This window comes from Chelonia mydas, chromosome 7, assembly GCF_015237465.2.
Source record: "Chelonia mydas isolate rCheMyd1 chromosome 7, rCheMyd1.pri.v2, whole genome shotgun sequence".
Taxonomy (NCBI): Eukaryota; Metazoa; Chordata; order Testudines; family Cheloniidae; genus Chelonia; species Chelonia mydas.
Genome location: NC_057853.1, coordinates 63,162,213 through 63,178,328, shown reverse-complemented (window position 1 = coordinate 63,178,328; position 16,116 = coordinate 63,162,213). Strand labels below are relative to the sequence as shown.

Sequence of the window (16,116 nt, the reverse complement as noted above, 5' to 3'; positions counted from 1 at the left end):
TTCTTTTCTGCATCATGGTGGCCTGGACATTACAGCTTGCCCTGTAGCTATAAAAGAATTTCAGATTGGTGCTTCCTTTAAGAGGCTTATTTTTTGATTAAATACAAAATATAACACAATATCCCAAATCAAACCAACTCCATCCTCAGTCTCTTCCCTGCTGTTGGTTCCTATTCCTTGACAGCACTGAAGATATTAGATAGGATCATTAAGTTCAGGTATACTTGATCTCTTTGATGTAACTATTTATTTCATTATGTCGAGAAGTAAGTGCTATGAACAAGATAGATCAGTTGAAACTGCAAAGCTGCTGATAATTACACTCCACAATGTGGGGCTAGGTGGCTTTTTTAACAATATTAATGGTCATACTTGTGGTACTTGCATCCTTTTTTCATCCCACTGTCACTATTTATCACTGGTAAGTGACAGCACTATGTAAATATGTTTGATGATATCAAGATTGTATCTATATATGGATAGAGAAGAAGGTAGCAACATTGCCATTTATTTTAAAAAATGATTCAGAGGAAAATTAAATTTCTTCTCTTGGGGCATACTATGTCACTTTCCAGCTATTCTTCAGATGGGCAATTGAATCGATGGAAAAGGTGTATTACTATTATCCAGGAGACCAGTGCAGTAAAGTAATAGAGAAGAGGAGAGATGGGTTTGTAGTTAAGGCACTTAATTAGAACTCAGGAGATCTGGGTTCAAATCTCGGTTATGCAACCGTCTTCCTCTGTGACTGTAGGAAAGTCACATAATCTCTTCTCTTCTCGGTTCCCCATCTGTAAAATGAGGGTATTTCCTTTTTATCACCTTTTATTTATTTTTTTCTATTTAGATTGTAATCTCTTTGAGGCAGAGACTGCTTCTTACTGTATGTAGGTACAAAGCACAGCACAGTGGGGCACCAGTCTCAGTTGGGGCATGTAGGCACTACCATAATGCAAATAATAAAGAAGAAAATGTGTATCACTGAATCTGAAGTTTGGTCACTATTTGGGGGGAGTTATAGATGATTCCTTGTTGATTCAAATTAGTTAATGACTTTTATCAGAAACAGTTAATTGTGTGCATCCTCTTTTTGTGTCTCTAGGATCTTATATTGCATACATCTTTGTAGTATCTGTCTGAAATGTCTTATACTTGCTTAGCTGCAGTGATAAAAATGACAGGGCGACTTCTGAATGCCTTTTCTTGGGCTCATTTGGGGCAGGCTCTTTCAAGCCGTGATACTCATTCTCCATAGGAACAGGGCAATGCAGTGCGTTCTGTCATCATCCCTAGATATGACAGTGCATAGATGAGTGAAGGAGGAAGTACACATTCAAAAAGGGAAAAGGTATGATGAAACCTCTCCTTGATACCCTTAAGTAACTATTAATGTTGCTTGTAATACCATCGTTAGCCCTGGTTAGAAATGGAAAGATTGAACATTTGTACCTTCAGCACAACAAAAACACATCATTTGGGAAGGATACTTTTTCTTTTGGATGTAAATTACTCTTTTACATAAATTGCTTTGTCACAAGTACCAGTAGAATATCTTTAAAAGGTAATAAGCCAGGCTTCTCCTAATTTATCCATCTCATGAGGTCTCCTTCAGGTTGCATCTGTGGCTAAGCTAATGAATCATCCTTGTTGGTTGCACCAAGTTGGCCTTACTTACATGACTAGGTGCCCAATAAACACTGGACATGCTATGGAAGGGTATACCATGTCATCACTGTGGGGTAAAAGAGATTCTCTGTTGCTAGACATTGTGGAAGTGTACAACTCTCATTGACTTCCGGGGAGCATTTGCACCCGCAGATCTGTGAGATTCGGCCTTTAACTGTGCCTAGAGGACTCAAGTCAGGATAACCTTTATCATGTGACTAGCCAAATCAATCTGCAGCATTCAAAGGGCTAAACAGCTTTTTGTGTGTGTGACTGGAAAGGAAGAAATTAGACTATTCAAGCTTTTGTCCATTGAATGTGTCCAGTTTTTTCTTGTTTTGTATCTCAGAGCAGCTAGCAACTTGTTGGGGGAAAAGGTCCTGTTTAATTCTTAGGCTATCAGATTCTTCAGTAATGAGTAAGTATGCTGTTGTGGTCTCTTGAGTCTCTCCAACAAAAAGGTAAAACATAAAATTAAAAAACAGCTTTATTTCCAGTGCAGATTCCCCACCCAGCTTCCTAACTAATCTTTCTTTCTGAACACTTAAGAAAGGCCAAATTAGCTCGTCTGAAAATGCATGCAAGAACAAACTACATCTGTTTGACTCAATCTAAAACCAGGCAGTTAATGACAATCGGAACTAATTCTATCAATTAGCAAATGTCCCCTAAATCAAATACCTGCTTTTTTCCCCCTTGGGCAACACAGTTAAGAGGGGGTGACATGAATGGGGTTCTATTTAGAAATGACTCTAAAAATACGTAGAGCTAGATTACACAGTCAGCATAAAGCTCTTGTTGTGGAAGAATGGGAAGCTGCCTCACTCCTGGAGAAGCAGCAAGATAGATTTTGCCTTAGGATACAATCTCTTCTGAGCTGCTCAAGTGTGCACTGGGGATGTACATTCAGCACTGGCTTTTAGGGCAGTGAAGATAAATAGTCTTACCTGAGGACTGGGCAAAGAGGGGTTTGGGGACATAATAAATATTCCCCTCCATTCTTTCCTAGCTCAATGTTGGGTCATTTGTTTCCTGAGGGTGGCAAAAAGCAAATAGGTCCTACTCACAAGGACTGCTATTGTTACAGGACCCCATTGTGCAATGTGTTGTACAAACACAACAGAAAGCCAGTCCCTGCCCCAAAGGGCTTGCAATCTAAGTAGAAGACAATACACAACACATTGAGACAGATGGGAGAATACATGGAAACACTGAGATACTGTTGGTCCGTGCAGTGGGCAGTGGTACCAGTGGCGTAACCATTGTGAAGATTTTTATAAGCATCATGACAAAGGAGAAATTTAAGGAGTTTTTGCAGCATCTTGACTGACTTTGCTGAGGTGGACATTCTTTTATTATCATTCATATGAATTAGTGAATGTATAAAGTTATTAATATGTCTACAAACAGGTGCACAATTCTGAAATGACAGATACCCAATCCTGGGGAGTGTTCAAAATCAAAGCCCAGATCTAGAATTTGAAAATGATCCCTGTATTTTAACAGGCTAAACTAAAACCCTGGATTGAAATACTCCTACACTTTGGATTATTTGAAATCCTGTTCTAAATTCTGGATAGTTTGAAATTAATTTCTGAATTTTTTGTCTATAGCCTGCCTCTACTATATATTTTCTTCACTTTCTCTTGGTACAGAATGGGTCAGATCCTCAACTGGGCAAATGTGCAGAGCTTCACTGAAGTCAATGGTGCTATACCAGTTTAAACCAACTGAGGATCTGGCACAATATGTTGCTCTGATTTCAGAACTTCTTTCATTCTTATATGCAGACAGATTGAAAACAAAGAGTCAGCAGTGTTCATTCTGTAACAAGAAAAGTACAGGTGTGGAGGGGTGTTTTTGTGTTTATGATGATTATTAAATAGGCAAGGTAAAAACAACTAGATATTAAAATAGGGAAGATAAATGAGAATCAACCAGAGATAAAGTGTGTCCAGTATCCATCTTGGGTTTATAAACATGCCCATGGGATCTCCTTATAATGAGTGTCACTTGTATTTGAGTATGACTGTGCCTGGAAATCAGTTTCCACATGTAGGGTTCAGGAAATGTGCTGAGGCAAGTTGGTGTCTACGTTCCTTCCTGCTGTCGGCCAAACTGGGACAATGGTATTCTGCTGCACATTCTGCTTCCTTCGTAGCAGAGTGCCAGGCTCACCTGTCATGGGCTGTATCCTCTCAGATAATTAAGTCGAGCCCGGCAGACTGTATGTGCCGCTTGATGCAATCCTTGTAGTGGAGTTTGGGATGGCCAGCCTTCTTATTGCCTTTTTCAAAGAACTCTCTTAGGCAGTCTACTGTTTTTCATATGTGTGACATGGCTGACCCAAGTCATTTGCCTCCACGCTTAGCTTAGCATGGCTGCCAGCCGTATACCTCACAATGAAGTACTATGGAAGGGATCTATATGTGTAACATATAAGTCCTAATTGTACCTCATTTGGCCATTGAACTATCTAGCCTTTCCTGAATTGTTTTTTAATGTATCTACCACCTTTTTGTATGGCTGAAAGGTTATTTTTGTGTATTTTAGTGTTTGGTACTGGAATAAGACTAAGGACCACAGGGCTATAACTATTTTCTAAATGTTTTGGCCACTGAAACCAGGTACAAGAGAAATCTGAATGTTCTGAAGCTTTACACATTGATTTGGATCAATTAGCCAATGTGTCAATGGACAGTATTTTAACTTTTGTTGTGTAAATGTAATACATTTTAAAACTTTTGTTGAATTCATTTCAGTTCCTAACAAATTTGGACCTTCGAAAATATATTTATGTAATCTTAAATATAGGTGTACATAAAGCCATTAGGTAGGTAGGTTTGAAAATTTGGATCAATAATTAGCAGACACTTTACTGATTATACTTTTGTTTTAGAAGCAGTGTTTAGCATAGAATAATGTGGCATATAGTTAATGTAAGATCAATATAATGGTATTCATGAAAGTAACATTTAGGATTAATATCCAGGAAAAATCCTGAACTGCAAGTGTTAAACTGAGAAAAGTTGTGGAAAGCCCATTTCTTGGAACATTACAAACTTGACTGGAAAAAAAATGTTTGCAGTATATGGGGATGGACTCGATGACCTTAAGCTTTTCTACCTCCAACTTGTTTGACTTTTTGACTCTACAATGAGAGACTTGAACAAAATGCAGGGCTTTAATTAAGAAGCTCTTGCTTTAATGCTCTTCTAAAACAGCTGTAGTTTGACATGACAGGCAGAGATATATTGTTGCCTTGGGATTCTTTTCTTCTTTTGATTGATCACTGAATGGCTGAAAAATTAATTTTGGCATCTTTCCCTGAATCACTTGATGTGCATTCATTTAGTTGCTTGAATTCATATTATGATAAGGAATATATATTCAAGACAGAAATGTATGCCACAGCTTAAAAATACCAAAACTCTTAACTATACTGTAGTGCTTTTTACATTAAAGATATACAATCCTCTACCACCTCCTGGTGTAAAGCTTTACACATGGTCTCAAAACAGTTGGCTTGATTCTAGTCAAGCCATGTGATATGGTGGACCAGTATTTCAATCACATCTTTTACAGCAGTGATAAGTTGTTTACCTTGTTGGGTATCTTATTGAAACTAGCTCAAATATAGCTGGTTGAAGTGGTATAAATGCCTTTTATGTCCACCAGCCATCCCACCTCCATTAGAAGTGGGAGAAAAGAGAAGGCATGGCAGAGCCAAGTTCCACAAACCTGAATCCTCTGTTGGCTAAGGGAGCTTATTCTAGCAGTGCCAGCAACGAAGATTAGAGCAGAACCCCTCTTATTATAATTTACACTGGGGCTGGGCATCCCTGAATCTGGAAGCCACAACCAGCTCTCTGCAACTGCCCTCTCAGTTGTGCATGAGCAGCTTAGTGTAGCGAAGAATCAGGGTTATTGTTCTTTGCAGACGTGTGTAATGAACCCCCCCCCCAATATAACATTTTATGAACCAGTACTAAGATTTTGAAAGCTATCTAAGGGATTTAGATATCCCAGTCCTACTAAAATCAATCAGAACTTGCCATCCAAATTCCCTAGGTGGCATTGAAAATCTCAGCCAAAGAGCTTCACAAAAATGCCTTCTGCTTCATCTTATATCAAAGCTTTTCTGTACCCATTGGCCGTTAATCTGAAAATCTCTCTGTTCTCATAGTCTCTGCTGTGTGAGGCATATCAGAATAGGGATTCTTGTAAGAATGGAGTTAGGTGTTCATATTTGCTTATTAATGTTTCATTGCAACATGACCAGAATTTTCTTGCAGCACAGGCTCAGTTTAAAAGAATAATTTCCATGATCTATAAATATGCATGTTGGATCAGCAGTTTTAAATCCACCCTTTCTCAAAAGGCATGATACTGCTACTTTCTGTTTCATTGTGTATTGAACAATTGCATATCCTCTGGTTAGTGACCGTAACTTGCTGTGATGTCAAAAAAAAAATGTTCCATATATCATTTCCCCTACTCTGGTGTAGCTGGCAAGTTCTTTTGGTTACTCTTGTGTCACAGTTTATTAATCTCACCCCCAAGGACCATATGTTCTCTCTGTTCATCATTATTACTGTTTTGATGCTGTCATATGTATAATTCTTGCAATCATGAAAGGCTCTGTTTCTGATAACACAATTCACTAATATTCAAAGGACTAATTATATGAAGGGATGTCCTATTGTAATTGAAACTTTTAAATATTTTAATGAAAAGTGATAAACAAACTATGCAAATAGACATTTTGGTAGTGCCTACGATCTACATACACAGATATGAGGAGGTGGCATACCAGGTGCAAAAAAAAAGACCGAAGTTATCTGATTCACTTCTCTGGTCTATATGGACTTGAATTTTAGAGGCGCTGAGTTCCTGCAACTCCCACTGAAGGCATGCAATTTTGGCCAAAGGCTGCAGGACCATCTTTGGGTAACCATATCTATAGCCCCTTTTCTCAGTTTCTGTGGGCAAATCTCAGTTTGAAGGACAGGCCATTTTCAACAAACTTTATATATGGGATCAGACTGTGGGTTCTGCTACTGATATTTCATCGGGGATAGAGAGTTTGAAGGGATGCTCTACCACCACCAGAGAATACCTTTGTATTTGGACCCCAAAATCCTAAAAATATTCCTGAAGGCATACCCTTCTAAGAGCTCCTTATGAGACTCTGCTGTTGGGAACAGCCCATAGCACCTCTCCTTATCTTTATTATTGAACTGTCCAAGTGTAAAAGTGTTTGTAATGTTGTTGTGTGATCCCAGAATATTAAAGAGACAAGGTGGGTGATATCTTTTATTGGAACAACTTTCGTTGGTTAAAGAGAGACGTTTTCAAGCTACACAGGGTTCTTCTTCAGGTCTGGGACAGGGAACCAGAATGTCACAGCTAAATACAAGGTGGAATAGATTGTTTATGCTAAATCTGTTCCACCTTGTATTTAGCTGAGACACTGAGTACCTTTCCCAGACTGAAAGAAGAGCTCTGTGTAGCTCAAATGCTTGTCTCTCTCACCAACAGAAATTGGTCCAATAAAAGACATTACCTCATCCACCCTTGTCTCTCAAGAGTAAAAGATCTTTTGTGCAGTATCAAAGTTTCTCTCACACTGCAGTACCAAAACAATGGAGACACTTTTAAAAATTCTATTGATCTAGTTGTTCAGACAGTTCATGATGCAGCAGCAAGATGGGGTTTGGGGAAAGAAAAACGTTAGAAATTATGGTGATGATTGATAAATATTGGCCAAGTGCTAAAAAGTTGTGAAAACAAGTGACTCTTTACACAAACATGGTCAAATGATAAAATTATTCCACATATTCACAGAATTTTCACAAAACAAAATCAGGAACTTTTTTGACTAGCTCTTTCCACAACTTTAATTCAGCCACTATTATAATATACCTGCACAAAATCGCAAAGAAATCCAAGTAGAGCAGTACTTAATTTTTACTTTGCATTGTTTATTGGTGTTCAGTGGAACTCTGCTAACCAAGTATTATTAATTTTCAAAAAAAACAAACAAAAACAAACTGGGCTACCAAATTCAACTAACTAAAAATTGATTCATGTTAAATCCACTGGTTATATTTTTGCAGAAAGCATTTTTTATTCACGATGCTACATCTGTGTTTCTTTTTCTTAGATTGAGGAGGATACGTGGCAGAAATACTATCTAGAAGGAGTCTCAAATGAAATGTATACAGAATATCTATCTAGTGCCTTTGTGGGTCTGTCTTTCCCTGCAGTTTGTGAGTAAGTAGATATATATTAATTGTCATAAATTCCTTGCCTGCTCTCAAGTGAAATCAAAGGTTTCCACAGGAGACATTTCCACTCTGTTACAATCCCAATATCATTGCCTCATCAGAAGGGATCCTGTAAAATAAACATTAAAGCAATCACTGTATAGAAGTACTCCAAACATTTTAATGTCTTTTTCCAGAAGAGACTTAGAACTAAGTGAACATAAATGAAAGACTAAATGCCAAGTGTGTTCAAAAAAATGAATCCGCAATCTGTTTAAATGGAATTATTTATTCATAACTGGTGTCTGATTGTTTCTTCTAATAGTTCCCATTCTTTGGATGGTTCTTGTCAGCGTCACCCTCTTGATTCTTGCCCAATCTCAAGAAAAGTATTCATTAATCTGAGCAGCTGTAAAGGAGTTGTATATACCATAGGGAGATAGTCATTTAACACATCATAGAACTGCCTGAAAAGTGCTTTGAACAAACATAACTTCTGCCAGCAAAAATAGATCCTTCTGACAAGGAGAGGGGAACATGTGGGGCATGGACTGAATATCCATGCATAGTCCATAGGACACTGTTATGCCTTACTCCTACTGAGGACTGAGTAAGCTTTTATCTATCCAGGAAGTGCTCTTTCAGAAAGAAGTGAAAGTGCACTCGGCCAAAATCATAGAAATATCCACTCCAAACACTTTCAGAATAGTGTAGGCCCATCAGGTTTCTATTATTGATTATTATCATTATGTATTTATTATTTATTATTATTTTCTATTCGAGTCACACAAAGAGGTCCCACTGTGTTAGGCACTGTACAAACACACAGTCCTTGCCCTGAAGAGTTTACAGTCTAACTAGACAAGACAGACAGGGTGGGAGGGGAGATAGAGTCACAGAGAAGTGAAGTGACTTGGCCCAAGGTTACATAACAGATCAGCATCAACAGATCCTTAGGGTATCTGAGTCCCAGTCCAATCTGGCCTTATCCAGTAGACTATGATGACTCTCAGACCTAAATCTCATGATGACTCCATTCTTGAGTAGAGACCAGGAGAGAGTGGGAATGGGAGGGGCCAGGTTTCCAAGGAGTTGCTTGCTCTTCTCCTCTGTAAGTTAGAGTGACATTCTTTTTACATCCTTGCTTCTTTTCACATGGTGTAATATCACTATAGTTTACAATATAACCTCTGAGTGAGAGAAAAACATGATAAACAAGTGATGGAGCTTTGGTCATAAATAATTTCTGAGCTATGTAGATTTAAACTAATCCAGACCATAAATCAATGGGGATTTGTGTAAGGAAGGGGTTCACGATCCAGCCCTTCACTTCCAGAGCTTGTGACTGGCTTATTAATAGGTAGTGTTTGTTTACCCTGAAAATTGTATCAGAAAGTGTCTTCCCCTATGTCAAATGCATTAAACAAAAAATCACAAAAGATACCATTCTACATGGTATTGAGCGAAGCCTAATGTGCACTGTCCACATGAACCAAGTTACAGGAACAAAATCCCCAAGCAAAATCCTTTGTCAAACCCAGTCGAGTTTCCATATGGTTCCTAGAAAAAGGTAACAGAGAATGTATTTAGCATAGAGCTATCATTCATTCAACACACTGATATAGCTGAGGTAGAATAATCAATAAAGAAAGGCTATTTAATGAGATTTAGGAACATCCCAAAACATTGGAGCTCTCCTCAGGCATTTGATTATCTAGAGGCTTAATTATCTGTGTTTTCTAGTTTAAATTAAAGAAAAAGATATAACTCAAATGTACCAGCAGTATAATGATAACACTATTCAATTCAGGTTAATTAAAGCATAGTGGTAATTAGAGTGTAGTGTTGTATATCACTGTGCTTGGCACATAAGTATTTTCATTACAGTAAAAAGTGTCTACTCAATTTCAGATGACACCTAGGACACCAAAATGTGCTTAAAACTGGTTTGTGAAAAGGAAAAAGAATTGGTGGACAATTCTATCTGCAAAATATAGAGACATTTAGAGCAATTTTTCTCATCATGCAGGGATCTTAAAGAGCATGCAGCCAATGACATTTTAAAACACTGAAACTGGACGTAATGTGCTGTCCTTGTGGGCTCTTGGTATTCATTACTAGCCTGGTGGATTTTCAGCAAACCAGAAACATGAGTGCTTGGTCGGTGGTGTGACAGGGTGCTATCAGCAGCACCCTGATCACTGACATTGCTACAGCCTGGAGAAGGCTGCAGGCCCAGTTGAGGGCAACTCCACACTTTCTGGTGGGGATTGTGAGCACCTGGGTAACAATCACAGGGCTAATAACATAATGGGGGAGACTATAAGGAGAGGAAACAGAAAGCAAGGGGCAGCTCCAGAGGAGCTCAGAGAGTGAGCCTGGGCTGTGGAGTGAGGGCTGTAGGGAAGCCTGTCTTTGCTCTAAACCTGTTGCATGGTATTGTTAAGTCAGAGAGAAATAAATGCACACCCTGGTGAAAGACAAACAGCCAAGTGTGCCTTTGAGACTGAAAAACCATCCAACCTGGCTAGGCGGTGAGGTTCACCAGGTAGCAATAGAGGTGCCCAGTGACAAATGGGCTGCCACTCAGTTCAGACAACTGGACGCAAAAGGGTGCAGAATTAGTAGTAGTTTCAAAGGAGATAGGACATTAAACATTTGAGAAGCATTGCCAGTTTTTTTCACTACTGTAGATGGACCCTCCAAGTCAGAAGGGGAGGGTATTCATAACTCATTGTGGTGGCTTTACCTGTTAAAAGATGGTGGCCAGATGCTACTGCATAAGTTTTATTCACTCTAGAGACAACCCAAGACTTGAACAAACAGAGATTCTTAGCTGTAGGATTCTCCAACAGTTTGCTCTTCAGTAGATTTCTTAATGCATCTTCTCTTCTTCTTTGCCATGAGGGTCCTGTGAGTTCTCACTTCTCTCACAAGATTGGAGGCTATACATAGACATTTCCATTAAAAAGTCAGCATTTTCCAGTACTTCCTGCACCAGAGTATGTGACATTTGGTGGTATGTCCCTATATTTAGGGTCTTAATTATCTTAACTGCAGTGTCTCAGATACTGTGGAGTAAGAAACACTGACCAAATGCTGTGCTGTTAATGGCAGCCCTGTACATACCATACAAACAGCTCCCATGTCCCTGACCTGTTGCTTATCCAACCTTAGTTTGATAGTGCCTGTTCCTGTATCACCAGCACAGTCACTATGGGTATGTCTTCACTGAAGCTGGGAGTGTGCCTCCCATCTGGAATAGACAGACTCTTGCTAGCTCAGTTCAAGCTCAGACCCACCCAAATCCTTTGATCTGAGCTTGGAAGACTATCCTGAGCCCCGGTCTGTGCTACAACATCCACACGGCTATTTTTAATGTGCTGTCTCAAGCCAAGGTAGCGTGAGTCTGTCTACCCGGGCTGAGAGGCATGCTCTCAACTTGCAGTGTAGACATACCCTAAGTGCCTAACTCTTCCCAATAGGTGGAGTCATAGAGCTGTGCCTTCTCCCAGCAGCTCTACCCTGAGCCAATAAATATACTCCACTCCTACTTGCTTTAATTGGCGCTAGAAAGAATTGTGCAACAACAGCCCCATAAATCAATTTGAGAATATGTAGATGTCTTGGAAGACAGATATTCAATACATGGAACTCCCTGGTCACTTCCCCATGGCCCCAGCATCCTCTTTGCCCTTGCCTCAGGGCTTCAGCCTGCCAGGAGTTGCCTTTGGCTCCCCAGATATCTGTCTGCAGCACTGCTCTGTTCAGGGTGCTCACTGTCTTCAGCCTGCAAGGCAGCCAGTGTATCTCCCTCATCAAGCTCCAGGGAGTGACTGAAGCTGCTCTGCTCTGCAGCCCTTCTTATATGGGCCAGCCCATCCTGATTGGCTGCTCCTCCCAGCCCCTCTCTGATTGGTCACAGCCTCCCAAGGGCTCTATTAACTCCTTAGAGCCCAGTGTGGAGCAGGCGCCCCATCACACACCCCAACCCAAAACCTTTCTCCAGGGTCAGCCACTGTCCATTCAGCTACTCCTTAAGGCTGTCTCTCTCCCTCAGTCTGTTTGTGTCTGACCTCAAGCCAGTTCTACACTACACACTTACTTCGGTATTATTGCATTGCTCAGGAATTTGAAAAATCTACACCCCAAGCGATGTAGTTATACCAACCTTAATCCCCCCCGACACACAGTGTAGCGAGCGCTATGTCGTGGGAGAGCTTCTCCTGCCAACCTAGCTACCACCTCTGGCAGAGGTGGAGTTATTAAGCTGGCAGCAGAGTTCTCTCCCGTCGGCTTAAGGCGTCTTCACCAGAAGCGTTTCAGTGGCACAGCTGCATCAGCACAGCCAATGCAAGTTTGTAGTATAGACCTGTCCTCACTTTCTGCGTGATCTTCTCCCTGCCCATCCATACTAACCCAAAACAATACACAGCAAAATCTCCTGCATGGGTTCACACACACCTTTTGTTTTAGGTGTGGGTTTATGTTTACAGTTATGCTAATTGAAGGGTGAGTTCACACCTACCAATCTCAATGGGGTTTTAACTCAACCCATAACAAGGTTTCACCCAGTCATAACCATATGTTTCTATAATGCTTAGCACAATGGAGCTCAGCCTGGTTGTGGCCTACAGGAATTACTGCAATATATAAACATTATTAATAAAATTAATACAATAAATTTTATAGATAATAATATACTACACTGTCATTGCCTGCCAGTGGTTAAAGCTGTGTGAAATTCAGTGATTTCATATCACAAACGTGCATGTAAATATTTTTCTGAAATTTCAATTTTCATGGATTTGCATTCTGCCTCCCCTTTTAATTTCCTTATGAGCTTGAAAGAACTCAACCATCTCCACCCCACATAAAAAGAGAAACTCATTCAAAGCTACCAAATTTTAACTGATTTTTGTGGATATGAAACCACATAAAATTGCACAAAATTGCTGGAAGGGTGTGTTGGGTTTTTTTCTGTCTCATGCACCAGCAAATCTGTCAGCTAAATTTGGACTGCAGAACCATCATTGTTGCAGATGGTGCAAAAAGGCCAAATGAATACAGTTTGATTTTCATTGCAGAGCTGGTGGATAGAAAAAAATAATCTTTTGACTTGTAAACTGAAATAATATTTGATCTGGAAATTATGGAGAGAAAATGAATATGAAACCCTACAATGTCATTTTTTTAGATTCCCTTTTCTGACTAATAGCACTGACAGATAAGACACCGAATATGCTTACTGTTAAGGCATCATTCTTACCACCCACCAAATGACAGCCTTTTCTCAGATTCATGACTGCTGGCAGCAAATGTCTCAACTCACCTACTCGTGCCCTTGCCAACCACCACTGATGTAATTGAAACTGTTAAAATATATATTTATGATGACTTGTGGCACCCCCTTGAATATGGCCATAGATTTGGGTTGTCTTGAAAATGTGATTCTCCACCCTTATTTGTGTAGCGTTAATGAAAGTGGACTCAGATTTACATCTGGGTGTGCAAGGTCCCTTCCACAGCCACCCACTTTTCTCATCACCATGGAACAATCCCACATTTACCTTTAATATCTTTAAATGGCGACCCTTTCTGGCCATGAACCCTTTCACTCTCCATGATTTAAAGAGGCTAGTTCTTTGGCTCCTTGGGGCCACATTCTGTGGATCACTTACCACCACTATCGTAAAATGGTTTTATATGGGGATGGAGTCTGATCCAAACCTCCCTGAAGCCAATGAAAAGACTTTCATTGATTTTTATTGGGTTCTGGATCAGGCCCACAGAATGTGGGCCTCCTGCTCTATCATTGAAACTAACAGCAGAACGACTGTTTCCCCTGCCAGAAGCTAACTATGTGAAGAACAGGACCTGATAGGTGCTCTGTGATCCCCAGAGTGCAAACTGATCCCTGGTTGCAAATCAGTCCCACGGGAACCCATCAGTGCTTCCCTTGTAAACATGCCTTCTCAGTCACTGCACACGATCCTGCTGATAGCTGTTTCCTGCTCCCACTGCATGATTAGAGCTGGGTTATGTTGTATATGTCCCTGAGCCAGAAGACCCTTTTAAGAGTCGGGGACAGTGGCCTCTTCCAGGTGGTCCCTATAGTGAGCCTGCAGGGATGAAGCTACTTAGCATTATCATGAGTTTTAGCAATAATGCCATGAAAGGAATGAGAATTTATGTATTATCTCCCAAGACATCAGGGAAAGTATTAACTGAAGGGCTAAATTACGTTAAAAATGTTTCTGTGCTAAGCCATTCAACTTTGTTTGTAGTAAAATATTTTGACCAATTTCAGATAATTTATCTCCAAATCATCTATTGGATTCAGGCTGTGGAAATGAAAAGCTTCATACTTCCATGCTTTGGCTGTGAACACGAACAACATTTTCCATGCACTGACTCTGTCAATGGGTATTTTTTTTTCAATCAGCCATTCATCACTTGCAAAATATAAAAGCTAATTGTGTTTCATTTTATTGGTCAGAAGGGATTAGGACAGAAGACGTGCCTTGAAAATATGGCATCTCTGTGTCTCTCACAGCTGAGACTGTAGTTAAAATTCTAATTTGACATGGAACTGTTAATGCCCCATTAACTAAGGTCTGTATAATAGATTACATTGAACTCCCCAGTAGACTGATTCACCTCTCATTTACCTTGGTGTAACTCCGGCGGCACTGCTACTGATTTACACTGGTGTAAAATGCATGGGAATCAGGTCTTAGGACTTCTGTATGACTACCGGTCAATACAGATAGGCTTACATATTTCTTGATCCACCTCATGGTATGTCCCTTGTTTGGATTTTTTTGTTTTCCCCTCACCTCTTGTCAGGATACATGGAAATTTCTGTTTTGCCTCTTATAATTCTCAGTTTAACCACTTTTCCCATTTAGACTTCAGTAATGTATGTTTGTGAACAAATTTGTGACAATGTGATGATTCATGATTAAAAATTATTGAGGTAATGGAATCCCTCTCTTGTCCCCCTTACCTTTTTTTGGGTGGAGTGGAGGGGGGTAAGCTGCAAAACAACAGCGGAGCTGCTCCATGGCCATTACTGTAACCTCAGTGATGCAGTAGCGTTTGTGTCCCTGCACTGCCCTGGCATTGTGGATTTTGACAAGTGGCTCCACATAGTCATTCATTGGCCATGCCCCTGCCTCACTCCGCCTGCAAAATTTCCCTTCTCATTGCCATAGGTGAGAAAGTGAGTGCCCCTGTCACAGGGCCTCTTCATTTCCTGCTCTCTTGCAGCAGAACTTAGGGAGGTTCTGCTGCTTATGACCCTTCCCACTCACAAGTGGAAGGGAGGGCATATAATTTGGCTTGATATTAATAACAAAGATATAGTTAATTATACACTGCACAGTATTTCTCACATATTGAAGCACAGAAATCTAGAAATCTACCACCCTCTGCATTTACTGGAAATATATGGGATGTGCTCACATAGATCTGTTTTCACAGTGCTGAGAACTCTGGTGTGAGCCAATAAATTACCTAAGCAAGTACTTACCTTTAAGCATATGATTAGTTCCATGAAGTCAATGGATCTACTTACATGCTTGAAGTACCTGCTTAAGTGCCTTGCTGGATCTAGCTAGAATGCACTACACTGTACGGGTTTGAGCCCCTAATCGGAATGTCTGATCTCAGTTCATTGCTTCAGAGGAAGGCAGAAAAGTCCCATATTCCCTGTCAGTATAAAGTAGTGGGCTGCTGACCCTGCATTTAATAAGCTGTCCGTGGTATTTTTTTCATGGATTGTATGCAATGTGGTAATTTCCACTCCACTATACGAGCCTTGCTGAACTCACAATATTTTCAGACAATGTCTTTATCCAGCAGGAAAGAAGCATTTGAAATTTCTGTTTATCAGACTCTTAAAGGACACAAAGTATTTGGAAATGCCTGTGTTAAGTGATAAAAGGGAAAGCAGCAGTCATCAGACCTACTTTAACATCCAGAATTATCCACACAGAGTACAATCAATTTCAAACAACAAAAAATAATATATATACAAAATAATTCCAGCATTTCTAAATGCTTTATTTAATTTAAGAGACTACAGTCAATCTGTTTATCAATTGGAATTTTATTCATGTGTTATTAATGTTAGACAAGAAAATAAAATCTCAATGCACATATTTTTGATAACTGCGAC

At 39.9% G+C, this 16,116-nt stretch overlaps 1 protein-coding gene across 41 annotated transcripts in view; it reads left to right on the top strand.

Moving 5' to 3' along the window:
• The window catches only part of KCNMA1 (potassium calcium-activated channel subfamily M alpha 1), an 835,052-nt gene that overhangs the window by 655,107 nt on the left and 163,829 nt on the right, over positions 1-16,116 (top strand). For all 41 annotated transcript variants that reach the window (XM_043551031.1, XM_043551030.1, XM_043551023.1 and 38 more), the window contains exon 15: positions 7,832-7,941. In XM_043551031.1, coding sequence (XP_043406966.1) covers positions 7,832-7,941 — 110 coding nt within the window. The remainder of the gene's footprint in view (positions 1-7,831; positions 7,942-16,116) is intronic.